This window comes from Thalassophryne amazonica, chromosome 16, assembly GCF_902500255.1.
Source record: "Thalassophryne amazonica chromosome 16, fThaAma1.1, whole genome shotgun sequence".
Taxonomy (NCBI): Eukaryota; Metazoa; Chordata; class Actinopteri; order Batrachoidiformes; family Batrachoididae; genus Thalassophryne; species Thalassophryne amazonica.
The window spans coordinates 30688491-30703989 of NC_047118.1; the positions used below are offsets into that span (position 1 = coordinate 30688491).

Sequence of the window (15499 nt, forward strand, 5' to 3'; positions counted from 1 at the left end):
TGCCTGTGTGTGTGCGCGCGGAGTTAACAGGCTGCAGACTGCGAGGGAGGGGGTGGGTCAGGGAGGGGAGGGGGTGGGTCAGGGAGATTCCTGAATGCAGGCTCAGTGCACAGCCAGCTCAGAGCAGAGAGAGGATTTTAACCCCAGTGAACATGTTAACAAAACGGAAACGTGAAGCTGCCTTTACTTCTCTCTGAACTTTCTCTAAAGGTGTGATTCTGCCGTTACCGTCCTGTTCACACCATGTGCGCGTTATATGCTGAATTTATGAGATCATGAGATGAAATAAACGGTCAAATATATTTAAAAACATATTTAAAAAATGAGAATATATGAATGAACTGAGAGCCACAAAAAAAACAATGTTCAGACGCACAGATCACAAAAAGCAGGTAAGAACTCTGAACTTTAACAGCTGTTATTTTCCAAAGGTATTTATTTGTTCAATCTTGAGCTTAATGCAGTGTTTAAGCACAAAACGTGACTGATGAGGAGAAACAATTTCAGAAATGCAACAGAAACAACCACAAATCAGAAAAAGTTGGGACTGTATGTAAAATGAAGATAAAAATAAAAATGTTGCACCATTCCGTTTCTCCACTCACAGAAGCCAAACGTTCTTCCAGAGTTGTGTAATTATACTACAATAGTAGAATATAAAGAAGGGGGGAAAAAAAGAAAAAAAATAGACAATATATTCGTCAATCGCAATTATTTGTCTGACAATTAATCGTCTCCAGAAATTCCTAATCGTGACAGCCCTACTTGAGATCAGAGCGCAAAATGCTTGAGGATTTTCGAAATGCGATGTTTTCTGTATTGATTTTCTATTGCGATAATTGGGTTTTGCGCAAAACCAGAGGTAATAGAATTATAATATTATTTTAGTTGGTGGTGTGCTGCAGGATTTTGTAAATATAAAAAGGGTGCCGCGGCTCAAAAAAGGTTGAAAAACACTGACTTAGGCAACTGCATGTTGGATCATGCATGGAGAAAAGTGTCATGTGGCAAAAATATCATAGTTGACATTCTCTCACAATGCAAGTGATACCCCTCATCTCAGTCACCCTAAGTAACCCATCATTTGACACAAAGTCATACCAGTGGTGTCCAATGAGCCTCCAAAGAGACCTTGTGTCAGAGACATGTTCTAATCACCTTAAGTCACTCGTTGGGCAAAACATGTTGTTAATCTTTTTTTAACAAGAAAATTTCACTCCACGTTTATAGTTCTCACATTTTATCTGGGTCAAGGTTCAGTTTAAAATATCAATTCTTGTTTTGTTTTTTATTTAGACACACAAACAGACAGATGTCAGTGCTGCCTTTTCAATTTCAAAGGTGTACTGAGATTAACGGAGTTAAGTGGCAGAAAGTCACAGGCTGTGTGGCATACTTCTCTCACAGAAAAGCACGTCATGCACAGTGATGCTCAGGATGGCTTGCTGGGTGTTTGTCACATCAGTGCTCAGCGTGGAGATGAAATCAGAGATTTCACAGTTGGCAACAAGGTCTTGAGAGTCCATATATAGAGGTGACTGTCTTTCTCACTCAGATTGGAAATTGCTCAAGTAGTTGCATAACAATCTGATGGAGGCTCAGAGAGCTCGCATCTGTCAGTAATATTTAATAGATATCTCTAAATGCACTGAAAGCAAATAATTATTTCAAAGCTGGTCTTATTTTAGCAGATGTTGGCATCTTATGTTACAGTGTTCTACTCTGGCACTTATCATATGAGCACTTTTTATGTCTCCTTGGATATTAACATCTGTCACAGCTACTATGGATATAATGGACGAATCACACGCTACATATTTGCGATATATAGATTTTTCCATGTCATGATCTATTCAATCTTACATGTTTGGGAAAGCAAACAAGTTAACCGCTGCAATTAGAATATATATTCAACAAAAGTATCAATGCAACACATTTTGTTTTTGATCTCATTTTTTTATAAGTTAAAGTAAAAGATATAAGACTACTATGCACACAAAGAAAATTTTGTTCACAAATTTGTTAAAAATCCATGTTCGTGAGCACTTCACTTTGGTCAAAATAATCCATCCATCTAGCAGATGTGGTATATCAAGATGCTAAAATGTGGAGTTGACCTTGATAAAAGATTTTTATTTGGTGAAGAAGCGGGATGTGGGATGTGGCAGTTCTGAGCTGGCGTGGTTACGCATGGTCTGCAGTTGGGAGACTGCTTGTAAGCAACTTTAGAAGTGGTTTATGATCATGAAATGAGCATTCAGTTCACGGCAGTGGTGGGCATAGCTAACCAAAAAGTTACTTTCGATAGCCATTAAACCGCTAACTCAAAAGTTAACTTTTATAACGTTAAACCACAAAAAAATTTAGCGGAAGTTACAGTTAACCGCTAACTTTTAGTATTGCCTCGGTACACTGTCGGCTATTGATAAGCCAGTTTCGAGCTTAAGCGCCGCAGGGGCTGCTGGGTAAATTCAAAGGCAAACACACAACAAAAACATGAAAAATAAATAAATAAAAAATAAAACCCCAAACACTGTCATCATCTTTATCAAAAGCAGTAAATCACAGTATTAGAAGTCACAGTTTATCTCTATATTATATATTTATAAACCGTTAATGGAACTACGGCTCACCCGTATTGCATTCACAAACACAAAACAAATGCACAAAAACGAAATAAATAAAAATACTGACTTTTGAGCTGCTTACATACTGTTTTTGTCCACAGTGTAACGTCTTGTCTTCGTACCAGCACTAGCACTGGTACAGTCACTTGCCCAGTTCCGGATCATTGCCAGTTCCGGATCACTGCTGTAGTTTTTGTGCCGATACAAAATAAGCCAATACTTGGTACCCATGGAAAGATTGATGTTTTGTCTACAAACGACCACAAGCTCGACCAGATCCAGCCATCCTTGTGATCAGAATCAAAACATCCCGGTGTCTGCGGTGTGCGCGCTTTTTCTGACTCACTCATTCGTGCAAGTTTTAAAGTAACGATCTCTAAAACGTAGCAAAGGTGAGTTAGCCGTTCGGTGTTTTTGTTCTAGAGTGGGAAAATACTTACTTACTTGGGTAGAAAATGTCAGTGTGTTATGTCTTGCTGTTTAATTGCTGCGCGCATTTATCTCCGACGTGAAAATTTGCCAGTTCCAGATCACTTGAAGCAGCAGCCTCGTGTCTGTACTTGTGATCCATGTGGACTTTGGGGATCATCTCAAAATCACGAATGGACATGAATGTGGGGGCTTTTACTTTTTAATTCGGGAGAAATCTCACCTCCACACTTCATTTTTTGCTCGTAAAAACGTATAACGGTGCTTTTCGAAACTAAGTAAATTCTCATTTAATAAGTATAATTTCTATAATTTTGTGTTCAAAACGCATTCTCGGGAACAATCAAATCAAATCAATTTTATTTATATAGCGCCAAATCACAACAAACAGTTGCCCCAAGGTGCTTTATATTGTAAGGCAAAGCCATGCAATAATTATGGAAAAACCCCAACGGTCAAAACGACCTCCTGTGAGCAAGCACTTGGCGACAGTGGGAAGGAAAAACTCCCTTTTAACAGGAAGAAATCTCCAGCAGAACCAGGCTCAGGGAGGGGCAGTCTTCTGCTGGGACTGGCTGGGGCTGAGGGAGAGAACCAGGAAAAAGACATGCTGTGGAAGAGAGCAGAGATCAATCACTAATGATTAAATGCAGAGTGATGCATACAGAGCAAAAAGAGAAAGAAACACTCAGTGCATCATGGGAACACCCCAGCAGTCTAAGTCTATAGCAGCATAACTAAGGGATGGTTCAGGGGTCACCCGATCCAGCCCTAACTATAAGCTTTAGCAAAAAGGAAAGTTTTAAGCCTAATCTTAAAAGTAGAGAGGGTGTCTGTCTCCCTGATCTGAATTGGGAGCTGGTTCCAGAGGAGAGGAGCCTGAAAGCTGAAGGCTCTGCCTCCCATTCTACTCTTACAAACCCTAGGAACTACAAGTAAGCCTGCAATCTGAGAGCGAAGCGCTCTATTGGGGTGATATGGTACTATGAGGTCCCTAAGATAAGATGGGACCTGATTATTCAAAACCTTATAAGTAAGAAGAAGAATTTTAAATTCTATTCTAGAATTAACAGGAAGCCAATGAAGAGAGGCCAACAGTGTGTATCATTCTGCATTACAAGGGCTCCAGCCAGATGCCAGGAATACCCCCAAAGTGACGCAGGGTGTCGTGATCCAGAACTGGCAAAAGTGATCCGTTTCTGGCAAATGTTTGTGCCACACATAAAGTGGCTTCACACTTTAAGTAGAAGTGCTACACCACCCAGACGTTTTCAGCTAAATAACATCTAAATACCCAATACAACAATACACAATAAAGGACATTCAGTTGCATTATGGCTCCGTATAGCGGGACTTTAAAAGAGGTGATCCGGAACTGGGCAACCGTCTGTACCACAGTCTCTTATACAAAGAGACAGCAATCAGCAAAATGTCAGAATCCTGACTAAAAGTCACGTGACCAAATAACCCGATACCGACTCCTTTGTCTTGGCTGGAGGAGTGGAACCAACTTATACCAGCACTTGTGTGCTTTGACCTGTGAACTGGAAGTGTTATCTAGCTCTCTGCATTAATAAACATGTATGATTTTAGGGTTTACAAACATTTTTGACCATTAAATGTACTCACTTTACCAGCAAAAAAAGAAAATGTTAGCAGAGTGAAAGTTAGCGGAACTAAATTTAGCCAAAGCTAATTGGTTTTCAAATTCAAAAAGCTAATCCACTAATGAAAACTTTAGCTTCACTAATTAGCAGTTAGCGAATTAGCGGAAATATGCCCACCACTGATTCACGGGCAACAGCTGGTGGACATTCAGCATTTTGATATGCCACATCAGCCAGGATTATCTTGACAAAGGTGAAGCTCAGTAACACAGATTTTAACAAATTATCATAAGCCTTTTGCGTGCACAGCAGAAATTTTACATCTTTTGCGTGATTGAAAATTGGGAACAAAACAAAAGTATTGTATTTATATTATAGCTGAGTATAAAAGTTTTAAATGGACTGCCCCCCTCCTACTTGGTAGATCTTGCAAGATCTTATGTACCAACTTGTGCTCTGCATTCTCAGAATGCAGAATGATGGATTTCTATATGTTAGACATCATGGGGTGAAAAGGCTTTTTTCGTATTGTGCCATTGTTTTTTGGAACAGCCTGCCATCTGAGGTTAAAACAGTCTGATTCAGCTGAATCTTTTAAATCAAGGTAATGAAATGAGGATGATTTTGTCAGGAAATGTCTAGGGTTAGTTAGCTGTTGTAAACTCAGAGAGGTTGATTTTAAGATAACTACTGTGCATGTTTTTATTTTTGTTTTTGTCCTGTTTTAGTTTCAGTGTACTGTTGTTTATTGATGTGTAAGTTTAATGTAAAATCAGTTTGAAATGTATAATCTGCACCAGAAAGTGCAATACAAATAAATTGTTGTTATTAGTAGAAGTAGTGGTGGTGGTATCTGACAAAACAGTCATAACAAAGATACAAATATTTGAAACAGTTTTGTTTAAAAAGAGGAACAATGTTGAGATGAATGTCACTTTGATTTGTCTTTGACATACATGTTTACATATCTGTCGTATTCTAGAATTTTCAAATATGTTCTCTCTTCCGTGATCATTTTGATCCCCTATCCCTGTTTTTGGTTTGGTTCTCTTTTCCTATTTTGAATGTCAGATTTTTACCTCACTTTCTCTCTGTCTCTGTAAGCGTTGTGTGGAGGGGAGCTGACTGAGCCTTCGGGTGCTATCCTGTCTCCTGATTGGCCCCAAAGCTACTCCAAGGGACTAGACTGTGTATGGCAAATTCACGGTAATGAGGAGAAACGTATTGAACTGGACATCCAGATGTGAGTATTGAAAGATGAAATGAATATCAGAGTACTGTGTAATATATATAATATATATATATATACACACACACACTCATCTTCAACCGCTTATCCAAGATCAGGTCGTGGGGGGCTGGTGCCTGGTCCAGCAGTAATAGGGCGTGAGGTGGGGTAAATAATCATAATTTGCTTAATAATAATACATTTTATTTGACAGAGCCTTTCTTGGCATTCAAGGACACCGTACAATAATACACAAAATCTATTAAGAAGAAACGACAATAAAAATCCATAAAATCATTAGAATAGACAGAGCAATAGACATCAGAGGGAATAAGTAGTCATAAACAGATGTGTATTGAGTTGTGATTTGAAATGGAGGAGTGAATCAATGTTTCTGAGTTGGGATGGTAATAAATCCAAAAGACAGGGAGCAGAGCGGCTGAATGCTGTGTCTGTATCATGGCCCAAGCAGAGGGTCACCCCTTTGAGTCTGGTCTGCTTGAGGCTTCTTCCTCAGAGGGAGTTTTTCCTTGCCACTGCTGCTCTGGGGGTTAGTAAGGTTAGACCTTAAGCCCCTTTCACATCGGCGTATTCGTAGCGCTGCGTATTGCGGTGTTGTGTTTCCTTTAAATACGCCAACAATGCGTGTGTACTCAGCCTTTTTCCATGTTCGTATCTGCTTGCAGCTGCGTGTGATCGCTTTTTAATGTGCACACAGTCGTGTATAGCCCTTGCCACTATTTAAAACCAGTTCCCTCCTGCCGGCTGTGCAGAACACACCACTGCACTTGTAAAACAGTGGACTGTATCATGAGGTTTTTACAGTTTCATTACTGCCACATATGTAGCCAAAGCTGCTATTTTCTGCCTCTGTGGAAGTGCGCTCTGTTCTCTACTGCACGGTGTGGTGCGGCTCAGAAACAGTCATTTAACATTATTGTTATCATTATTATTTTTTGTCTTGGTGGATCATTTTCATTTTTTACAGATGCTGCTGAGTCTGGCTGTGGTAAAGGCTGCTGTGAATGAAGCACTGTGACTCTAAACTTTTAAAGCTCCGGCTGCTCCAATCAGGTCTGCTGATTTGATCAGACCTGATCGACTGATCAGGACATCTGATAAGCGCACCGACATGCAGCGACGAGGCTTTTATTTTAAAGAGTCACAGCGCATATTCAGGTTTGATCAGACCTGCTCGATCAGGGCGTTTGATGATCGCACGACATGCAGCGACAAGGCTTTTAAAGTCACAGCGCGTATTGTTTGATCAGACACACACAGAGAGAGAGAGACAGACAGACAGAGTGAAAGAGCATGACAGAGAGAACGAGCGAGCGACCTGCTGTTTCTGGATTTCTGAGCTGAGGTTTGATTCCCTGTTCTGAGCACACACAGGTTCTGTGGGCTGTATGATCATGTTCTCAGCTGATTCCTCTGGATTCACACACTCAGTTTTTGGTTGTGTACAGGAGCGCCGTGTTGCACAGACGTGCATGCAGTAACACTGTGCTGGGCAGACCTGCTTAAAACTATGTCCAGCACGCTACGTCAAAGAAAATTAAACATGTTTAATTTCTTCTGTCCTACGCACGTAGACCTCAACATACTGCTGCGTAGGGAGCAAAAACTCGATGTAGAGCTGCTAAAAGTGGGCGGAGAGCTACTCAACTTGGCGTAGACGATACGCCACAATAAGCAGCTCTACGAATATGCCAGTGTGAAAGGGGCTTTACTTGTGTGAAGCGCCTTGAGGCAATGCTGTTGTGATTTGGCGCTATATAAATGAAATTAAATAAATAATAATGCTCTGCTCCCCATGGTAGGAGTGAGTTGGGCGGAGGAGACAGATAGGTGCATGGAGGAAGAAGATCTGAGGGAGCAGGAACATGGAAGAGGTCGAACAGATATGTGGGGGAGAGGTTGTGAATGGGTTTTGAATTGAAAGCGAAACTCAACCGGAAGCCAGTGGAGCTATTGGAGAACAGGAGTGATGTGGTGGATGGAGAGAGGCATCAGTCTGTCGCAGGGACTGTGTAATATGGATAAAAATTTAGTAATTTATTAGAATACTGAACAGACCATCTGCAATTGCTTTATTCATGTCACTTGTAAAATCACCACACTTGCAGGATGGTAATAATGAGAAAACAAAAACTGCTGTTCACAGATTTGCAGTCAGCAAAAAGACCACAAATTTCCTGTTGAGTTTTTGTACACAATATTAAGGGAAAACATTTCCATCACTTCAGGTTCAGTAACCCTATAATTCCACCAGGTACGTAGGTGGTTTGCCTTTGGAGCTTTCAACAAAGCTCCATTTGCTATTCTGTTTGGGCCTTCAAGTCAGACTTTCACTGTTATCGTAGAGGTCATGGAGTACACGAAGCCCCCATTTTACTTAACTCTGAGTGACTTTGCACTACCTCCCTCAAATGGGACACTCAGAGGTCCAAGGGAGTCATGGAGGTGCAGTGTACTAGACGAGCTTGTTCAGAACAACATAATGTGGAAGAAGCCATAGAAAACCACCAACATTAGAGTGAGGTAGAAAGCCACAGTGATGCCCTATGCTCCCCAAAAGGAGTAAAGATGGAGTACACTATAAACCCGAATAAATTACCAGAACACAAGAACTTTGTAAAGACTTTTAAATTTATTTAACTCATATTATTCAACCATTAAATCTTATTTTAAGAAAAATGTATTTAGTGAATTTGAGTTAGATCTACTTAAATAAGCATCAAGATTTGTTATAGTATGATGATAGAAACAGTAATGTATTAATCAAGTGAGTTCTCTGTTTCTAAGGAACCTGCACTTCCCACCAAGCCACAGTCATTCATATTGCTGTTGAAAGTTATATTTCATCTGTCTTGTCTTCCATGGAATTCAAAATGTCTGAAACCTAAGTCAAGTCTGGGAACATGCACTGGTGTCGCTGCACCCACCACCCCATAACGTTCAAAAGGAAACATCCATCGGCCACAGTCAGGTGAAATGTGGGCGTCTCCTTGGCCTTCTCCAGCCACAGGAGTGCGCAACATTCCGGCACCTGTGTGCTGGATCATGTACCAAGAAATATGCCACATGATGAAAATGTTAAAGCTGACACACCCTCACAATGCAAGTGATACACCAGGAAAAATTCTGGTGGTATCGAAAGATCCTTCAAAGAGATAAAGTACCAAAGACTTAAGTCACTGTTTAGTGTCCATATCTCACAACCTTATAACAAAACAGGAAGCACCAGGACCACCAAACACCTCTGTCCAGCAGCCTCATGACTCCATAAGCTCTTCCCACGTGTTTCTCGACCTTTAAAACTGAGGATCCTGAGACATGAATATTTCTACAACTTCAACACTTTCACCACATACAGATACACTTATGATGGCTGAGTCCAGGAAGTCACTGAAAGCCTGGATCTTAGCCTTGCTCCTAGACAAACACATACCCAGATACTGCAGTTCCTCATTCAGCTTCTCAAGTGCTGCAATGAGAGTATCCATTGATTCCACAAAGATCATGCATCATCTATGATGTCAAGGTCAGTGAAACTTTCCTCGCCGGCAAAGATGATTATGCCGCCATTTTCCATAACCCGACCTATTGCCCAGTCCATCTAAGCATGGAACAGTGTTGGTGCCAGAACGCATGCCTGATGAACACCAGTTTTCTCACAGTAACTACGAGACTGACTTTTAATCTGGAATCTCATTAAATTATTTTTTCTTACTTTTTTAGGATACTGAGGCAGACTCAGATGGTATATATGTTCAATTCACAAAACACACACAAACCATGTGGGCTGCTGGGTCACAAAGATACCTATGAAATCAGAAAAAAAGATTTGCAGACCAAATCTGGAACCAGCCTGTGGAAGAGCCGCGGGCTTGAACACCACACTAATTAAAAATCATATATAGCGTGCCAATCTGTCTTTGACTTTTCATATACAGACAACAACAAAAATCACATGGGTTATATGAATTTGTGTCAAGGAAATATGCTACATTTCCAGTGGTGCAGATAGCAGAACATCTTGTTCTCAAACTAGAAATTTACTGAATCAATCTCTTGAGTATTCCTCTATGTAAAAGTGTACTAAAAAAGACACAAATCCTTTTTCAAAACAAAAATACTGGTGAAATAGCAAAAAGGCAAATGGCTGTTGGAAGTTCCTTCTTCTTTTCTCTTGTCCTCACCATCAGCATGCTCAGTGTTAACTGTCAACCCTGTTGAAGATACCTTTATCTTCTCTTATCCAGTGTCATCTTTTCCCTTTTTAAGCCTAAATATCCGCCATACTGATGTGCTAACTGTATTTGATGGCCGTGACCTCATGTCCAATGTGATTGGACAATACCTGGGCTCCAAAGAACGCTTCCAGGTGGTATCTGCTGGATCAGAGGTCACCATTCAATTTCAAAGTGATCCAGATGATTCCAGTTTCATCCTGAGTCAAGGATTCGTCATTCATTTTCACGGTAAGAATATAAGAATCATTTCACCAGATATCAGTAATAAGCCAAGTAATCCATACGTGGAAAGAAACCAAAACAGATGTGTACAAGTATGAAGTTATGTGTAATGAAATAGAATGACACAAGGAAAAAAGTATTGAGCACACTTACTGAAATTTGTTTAATACTTCATAGAAAAGCCTTTGTTGATAATGAAGCTTCAAGATGCCCCCCGTACGGAGAAACTAGTCGCATGCATTGCTCAAGTGTGATTTCGGCCCATTCTTCCACACAAACAATTGGACCTGCTAATTGCAGGTCTTTTTGAAGCATTCCTTTCTGAATTGGTCTTTAGCGCTCTACTACTCTACTGATAATTCTTCTCACTCCTCTGTCAGAAATCTTGTGAGGAGCACCTGGTCATGGCTGGTTTATGGTGAAATTATGTTCTTTTGTCTTCCAGATTATGGCTCCACAGTGCTCACTGGAACATTCAGAAGTTTAGAAATCCTTCTCTAACTAATGCCGTCAGTATGTTTTGCAACAAAAAAGTTGCAAAGATTTTGAGAAAGCTCATTGCTTTTGCCTATCATGAGATGTTTCTTGTGTGACACCAGGGTAATGTGATACCTTTCTATAGGCCATCAGTTGGGACTGAACTATCTGATATTAATTTGCACTGATAAAGGGCAGGATTGCATTGTAATTACTGATAGATTTCAGCTGGTGTCTTGGCTTTCCATAGCTTTTTGCACCTCCCTTTCTTCAGGTGTTCAATACATGTTCTTTGTGTCATTTCACATTATTACACATAACTTAATTTATGGACATCTGTGGTTTGATTTCTTTGTATGTATGGATTACTTGGGTTGTTCCCAACATGTAGTGAGAATTTCATGTCAATAGCACCTTTAGAAATATTTTTAATGAGAAAAATGGTGACGTGTTCAGTATTTATTTTACCCGCTGTATTTGTTTAATTGTTCTTGTACATCTTGATCATTGTCTGATCTTGCCATGCTAAATGTTTTTGGAAATCTCCATTTTTAGGCTACAACATATTAAAATTTCACTTCATTGCATCTGTTGTTCATGGTTTTTGAGCCAAAAACTAAGCCAAAGCTAAACTCATTCGCCCAATTGAGGTTTCAAATCCCACAAAATCTCACAAAACTTTAAAGAGGTCTCCGCTCTGCAAGATATCATTAACATTGAGAAAGGCATTGAGATGCTCTGATCAGGCTGCACTTTAACTGCTGCACACAGACAACAGCATTAACATCGCAACATAAAACTCATTGTATATTGTGCCTACAACTCCTCGTGGATATGTTATCTGGGTTTTTAGACGTTGTTATTGTGTTTGTTTTATGTAAACATGCCAGAAGCTCAGGTTGTTTCTCCGTTATTTTCAGTGGGAGTTGCTTTGAGCTACGATCGCTTCCTGTTCATGTCGTTCAGAGGGAAAGTGAAGTTTGCTCTCTAATGCCCTGCTTGTTGCCCTTTACAACACTGTTTGTTCCAGAGTAATATATGTAAGATGTCTGAAATTCAGTTTGTGTTCATGAAGATCCATGCAGGTTAAAGGGGGCAGACATGCATTATTTGGAATATTTGTTTTAGCAAGTTTTCAGGGTCTCATGCATGCAGTCCCTTATTAACATGATGAAAAGCATAAAAAAATTACATTTTGGTTGTATAATGTTCATTTGTAATTGTCTTCATGTGGTTTCTCTGTGTTGTTTAGACTGCAGTAACTAGAGGTGCACGGATCAATCCTAATATCGATAATATTGATACCAATGCTGGTATTGATATTGAACGGGCCTCATGTAAAAAGATCGATACTCAAGCTTTTTTTCTATCCCGCACGCACTGACTGCTGCACACGCAGCTTCATCAAGGTCTACTCTCTGTCTGTAAGAGCAGCACTGCGCTGTGTCACACAACACGGAGCAGCGCACCCTTGTATTGTGGTTTGTCAGCCCTCTACCTCAGGAGAGTTTGTTTTAAGTTGTGTTGAGTGATATTTTTTAAACAAAAATGTTGATTGTGATAATAAAGTATTTTGTTGTCACGTACAATGTTTGGCAAAATTCTATCCTAGGTCTTTTGGATCCTTTGACTCTATGATGCTTAAATATGAAAAAGTATTGGTATTGGTATCGATATCGGCAATACTGGGTCTGTATTTACTTGGTATTGGATCAATACCAAAATTCTCGGTATCGCCCACCTCTAGCAGTAACTCTGTGGCACGCAAGGGATTATGGGATATCTCAATAGGGCGAATACAATAAAGCTAGCAGTTAGCCATAACTTCAGCGAAATGTTTCAGTGGTTTATTATTTTGGCACAGTTAACTTTTCAGATAGGAGCTATCGAAGCTAACATTTAGATTAGCTGTGTCCGTTACTGTTATCAGTCATAGAATGTGAGAATCTAAGGCTGAAAACAGGATTTTAATGACACGTCAGTTTTTCTGGTGGGGCTACTAAATTCTTAAGGGGTCTACAGCCCCATCAAGCTCCCCACAAGAATCACCATTGCCATGAAACTATAATGAGACTGTTGTGTATTTGAATATAAAGTAAAAAAATTCATACAGGTAATCAAATCAAATCAATTTTATTTATATAGCGCCATATCACAACAAACAGTTGCCCCAAGGCGCTTTATATTGTAAGGCAAGGCCATACAATAATTACGCTCTATTGAGGTGATATGGTACTATGAGGTCCCTAAGATAAGATGGGACCTGATTATTCAAAACCTTATAAGTAAGAAGAAGAATTTTAAATTCTATTCTAGAATTAACAGGAAGCCAATGAAGAGAGGCCAATATGGGTGAGATATGCTCTCTCCTTCTAGTCCCTGTCAGTACTCTAGCTGCAGCATTTTGAATTAACTGAAGGCTTTTCAGGGAACTTTTAGGACAACCTGATAATAATGAATTACAATAGTCCAGCCTAGAGGAAATAAATGCATGAATTAGTTTTTCAGCATCACTCTGAGACAAGACCTTTCTAATTTTAGAGATATTGCGCAAATGCAAAAAAGCAGTCCTACATATTTGTTTAATATGCGCATTGAATGACATATCCTGATCAAAAATGACTCCAAGATTTCTCACAGTATTACTAAAGGTCAGGGTAATGCCATCCAGAGTAAGGATCTGGTTAGACACCATGTTTCTAAGATTTGTGGGGCCAAGTACAATAACTTCAGTTTTATCTGAGTTTAAAAGCAGGAAATTAGAGGTCATCCATGTCTTTATGTCTGTAAGACAATCCTGCAGTTTAGCTAATTGGTGTGTGTCCTCTGGCTTCATGGATAGATAAAGCTGGGTATCATCTGTGTAACAATGAAAATTTAAGCAATGCTGTCTAATAATACTGCCTAAGGGAAACATGTATAAAGTGAATAAAATTGGTCCTAGCACAGAACCTTGTGGAACTCCATAATTAACCTTAGTCTGTGAAGAAGATTCCCCATTTACATGAACAAATTGTAATCTATTAGATAAATATGATTCAAACCACTGCAGTGCAGTGCCTTTAATACCTATGGCATGCTCTAATCTCTGTAATAAAATTTTATGGTCAACAGTATCAAAAGCAGCACTGAGGTCTAACAGAACAAGCACAGAGATGAGTCCACTGTCTGAGGCCATAAGAAGATCATTTGTAACCTTCACTAATGCTGTTTCTGTACTATGATGGATTCTAAAACCTGATTGAAACTCTTCAAATAGACCATTCCTCTGCAGATTATCAGTTAGCTGTTTTACAACTACCCTTTCAAGAATTTTTGAGAGAAAAGGAAGGTTGGAGATTGGCCTATAATTAGCTAAGATAGCTGGGTCAAGTGATGGCTTTTTAAGTAATGGTTTAATTACTGCCACCTTAAAAGCCTGTGGTACATAGCCAACTAATAAAGATAGATTGATCATATTTAAGATCGAAGCATTAATTAATGGTAGGGCTTCCTTGAGCAGCCTGGTAGGAATGGGGTCTAATAGACATGTTGATGGTTTGGAGGAAGTAACTAATGAAAATAACTCAGACAGAACAATCAGAGAGAAAGAGTCTAACCAAATACCGGCATCACTGAAAGCAGCCAAAGATAACAATATGTCTTTGGGATGGTTATGAGTAATTTGTTCTCTAATAGTTAGAATTTTATTAGCAAAGAAAGTCATGAAGTCATTACTAGTTAAAGTTAAAGGAATACTCGGCTCAATAGAGCTCTGACTCTTTGTCAGCCTAGCTACAGTGCTGAAAAGAAACCTGGGGTTGTTCTTATTTTCTTCAATTAGTGATGAGTAGTAAGATGTCCTAGCTTTACGGAGGGCTTTTTTATAGAGCAACAGACTCTTTTTCCAGGCTAAGTGAAGATCTTCTAAATTAGTGAGACGCCATTTCCTCTCCAACTTATGGGTTATCTGCTTTAAGCTGCGAGTTTGTGAGTTATACCACGGAGTCAGGCACTTCTGATTTAAGGCTCTCTTTTTCAGAGGAGCTACAGCATCCAAAGTTGTCTTCAATGAGGATGTAAAACCATTGACGAGATACTCTATCTCACAGAGTTTAGGTAGCTACTCTGCACTGTGTTGGTATATGGCATTAGAGAACATAAAGAAGGAATCATATCCTTAAACCTAGTTACAGCGCTTTCTGAAAGACTTCTAGTGTAATGAAACTTATTCCCCACTGCTGGGTAGTCCATCAGAGTAAATGTAAATGTTATTAAGAAATGACCAGACAGAAGGGAGTTTTCAGGGAATACTGTTAAGTCTTCAATTTCCATACCATAAGTCAGAACAAGATCTAAGATATGATTAAAGTGGTGGGTGGACTCATTTACATTTTGAACAAAGCCAACTGAGTCTAATAATAGATTAAATGCAGTGTTGAGGCTGTCATTCTCAGCATCTGTGTGGATGTTAAAATCGCCCACTATAATTATCTTATCTGAGCTAAGCACTAAGTCAGACAAAAGGTCTGAAAATTCAGAGAGAAACTCACAGTAACGACCAGGTGGACGATAGATAATAACAAATAAAACTTGTTTTTGGGACTTCCAATTTGGATGGACAAGACTAAGAGTCAAGCTTTCAAATGAATTAAAGCTCTGTCTGGGTTT

At 39.5% G+C, this 15499-nt stretch overlaps 1 protein-coding gene across 6 annotated transcripts in view; it reads left to right on the forward strand.

The window, feature by feature from the left end:
• Window positions 1-15499, forward strand: part of sez6l2 (seizure related 6 homolog (mouse)-like 2) — an 83895-nt gene that overhangs the window by 51254 nt on the left and 17142 nt on the right. For all 6 annotated transcript variants that reach the window (XR_004565637.1, XM_034190438.1, XM_034190437.1 and 3 more), the window contains 2 exons: window positions 5768-5906; window positions 10182-10378. Coding sequence is in view for 5 of the 6 variants with exons in the window: in XM_034190438.1 (XP_034046329.1) it covers window positions 5768-5906; window positions 10182-10378 (336 nt within the window). In the remaining variant the exon portion in view is untranslated. The remainder of the gene's footprint in view (window positions 1-5767; window positions 5907-10181; window positions 10379-15499) is intronic.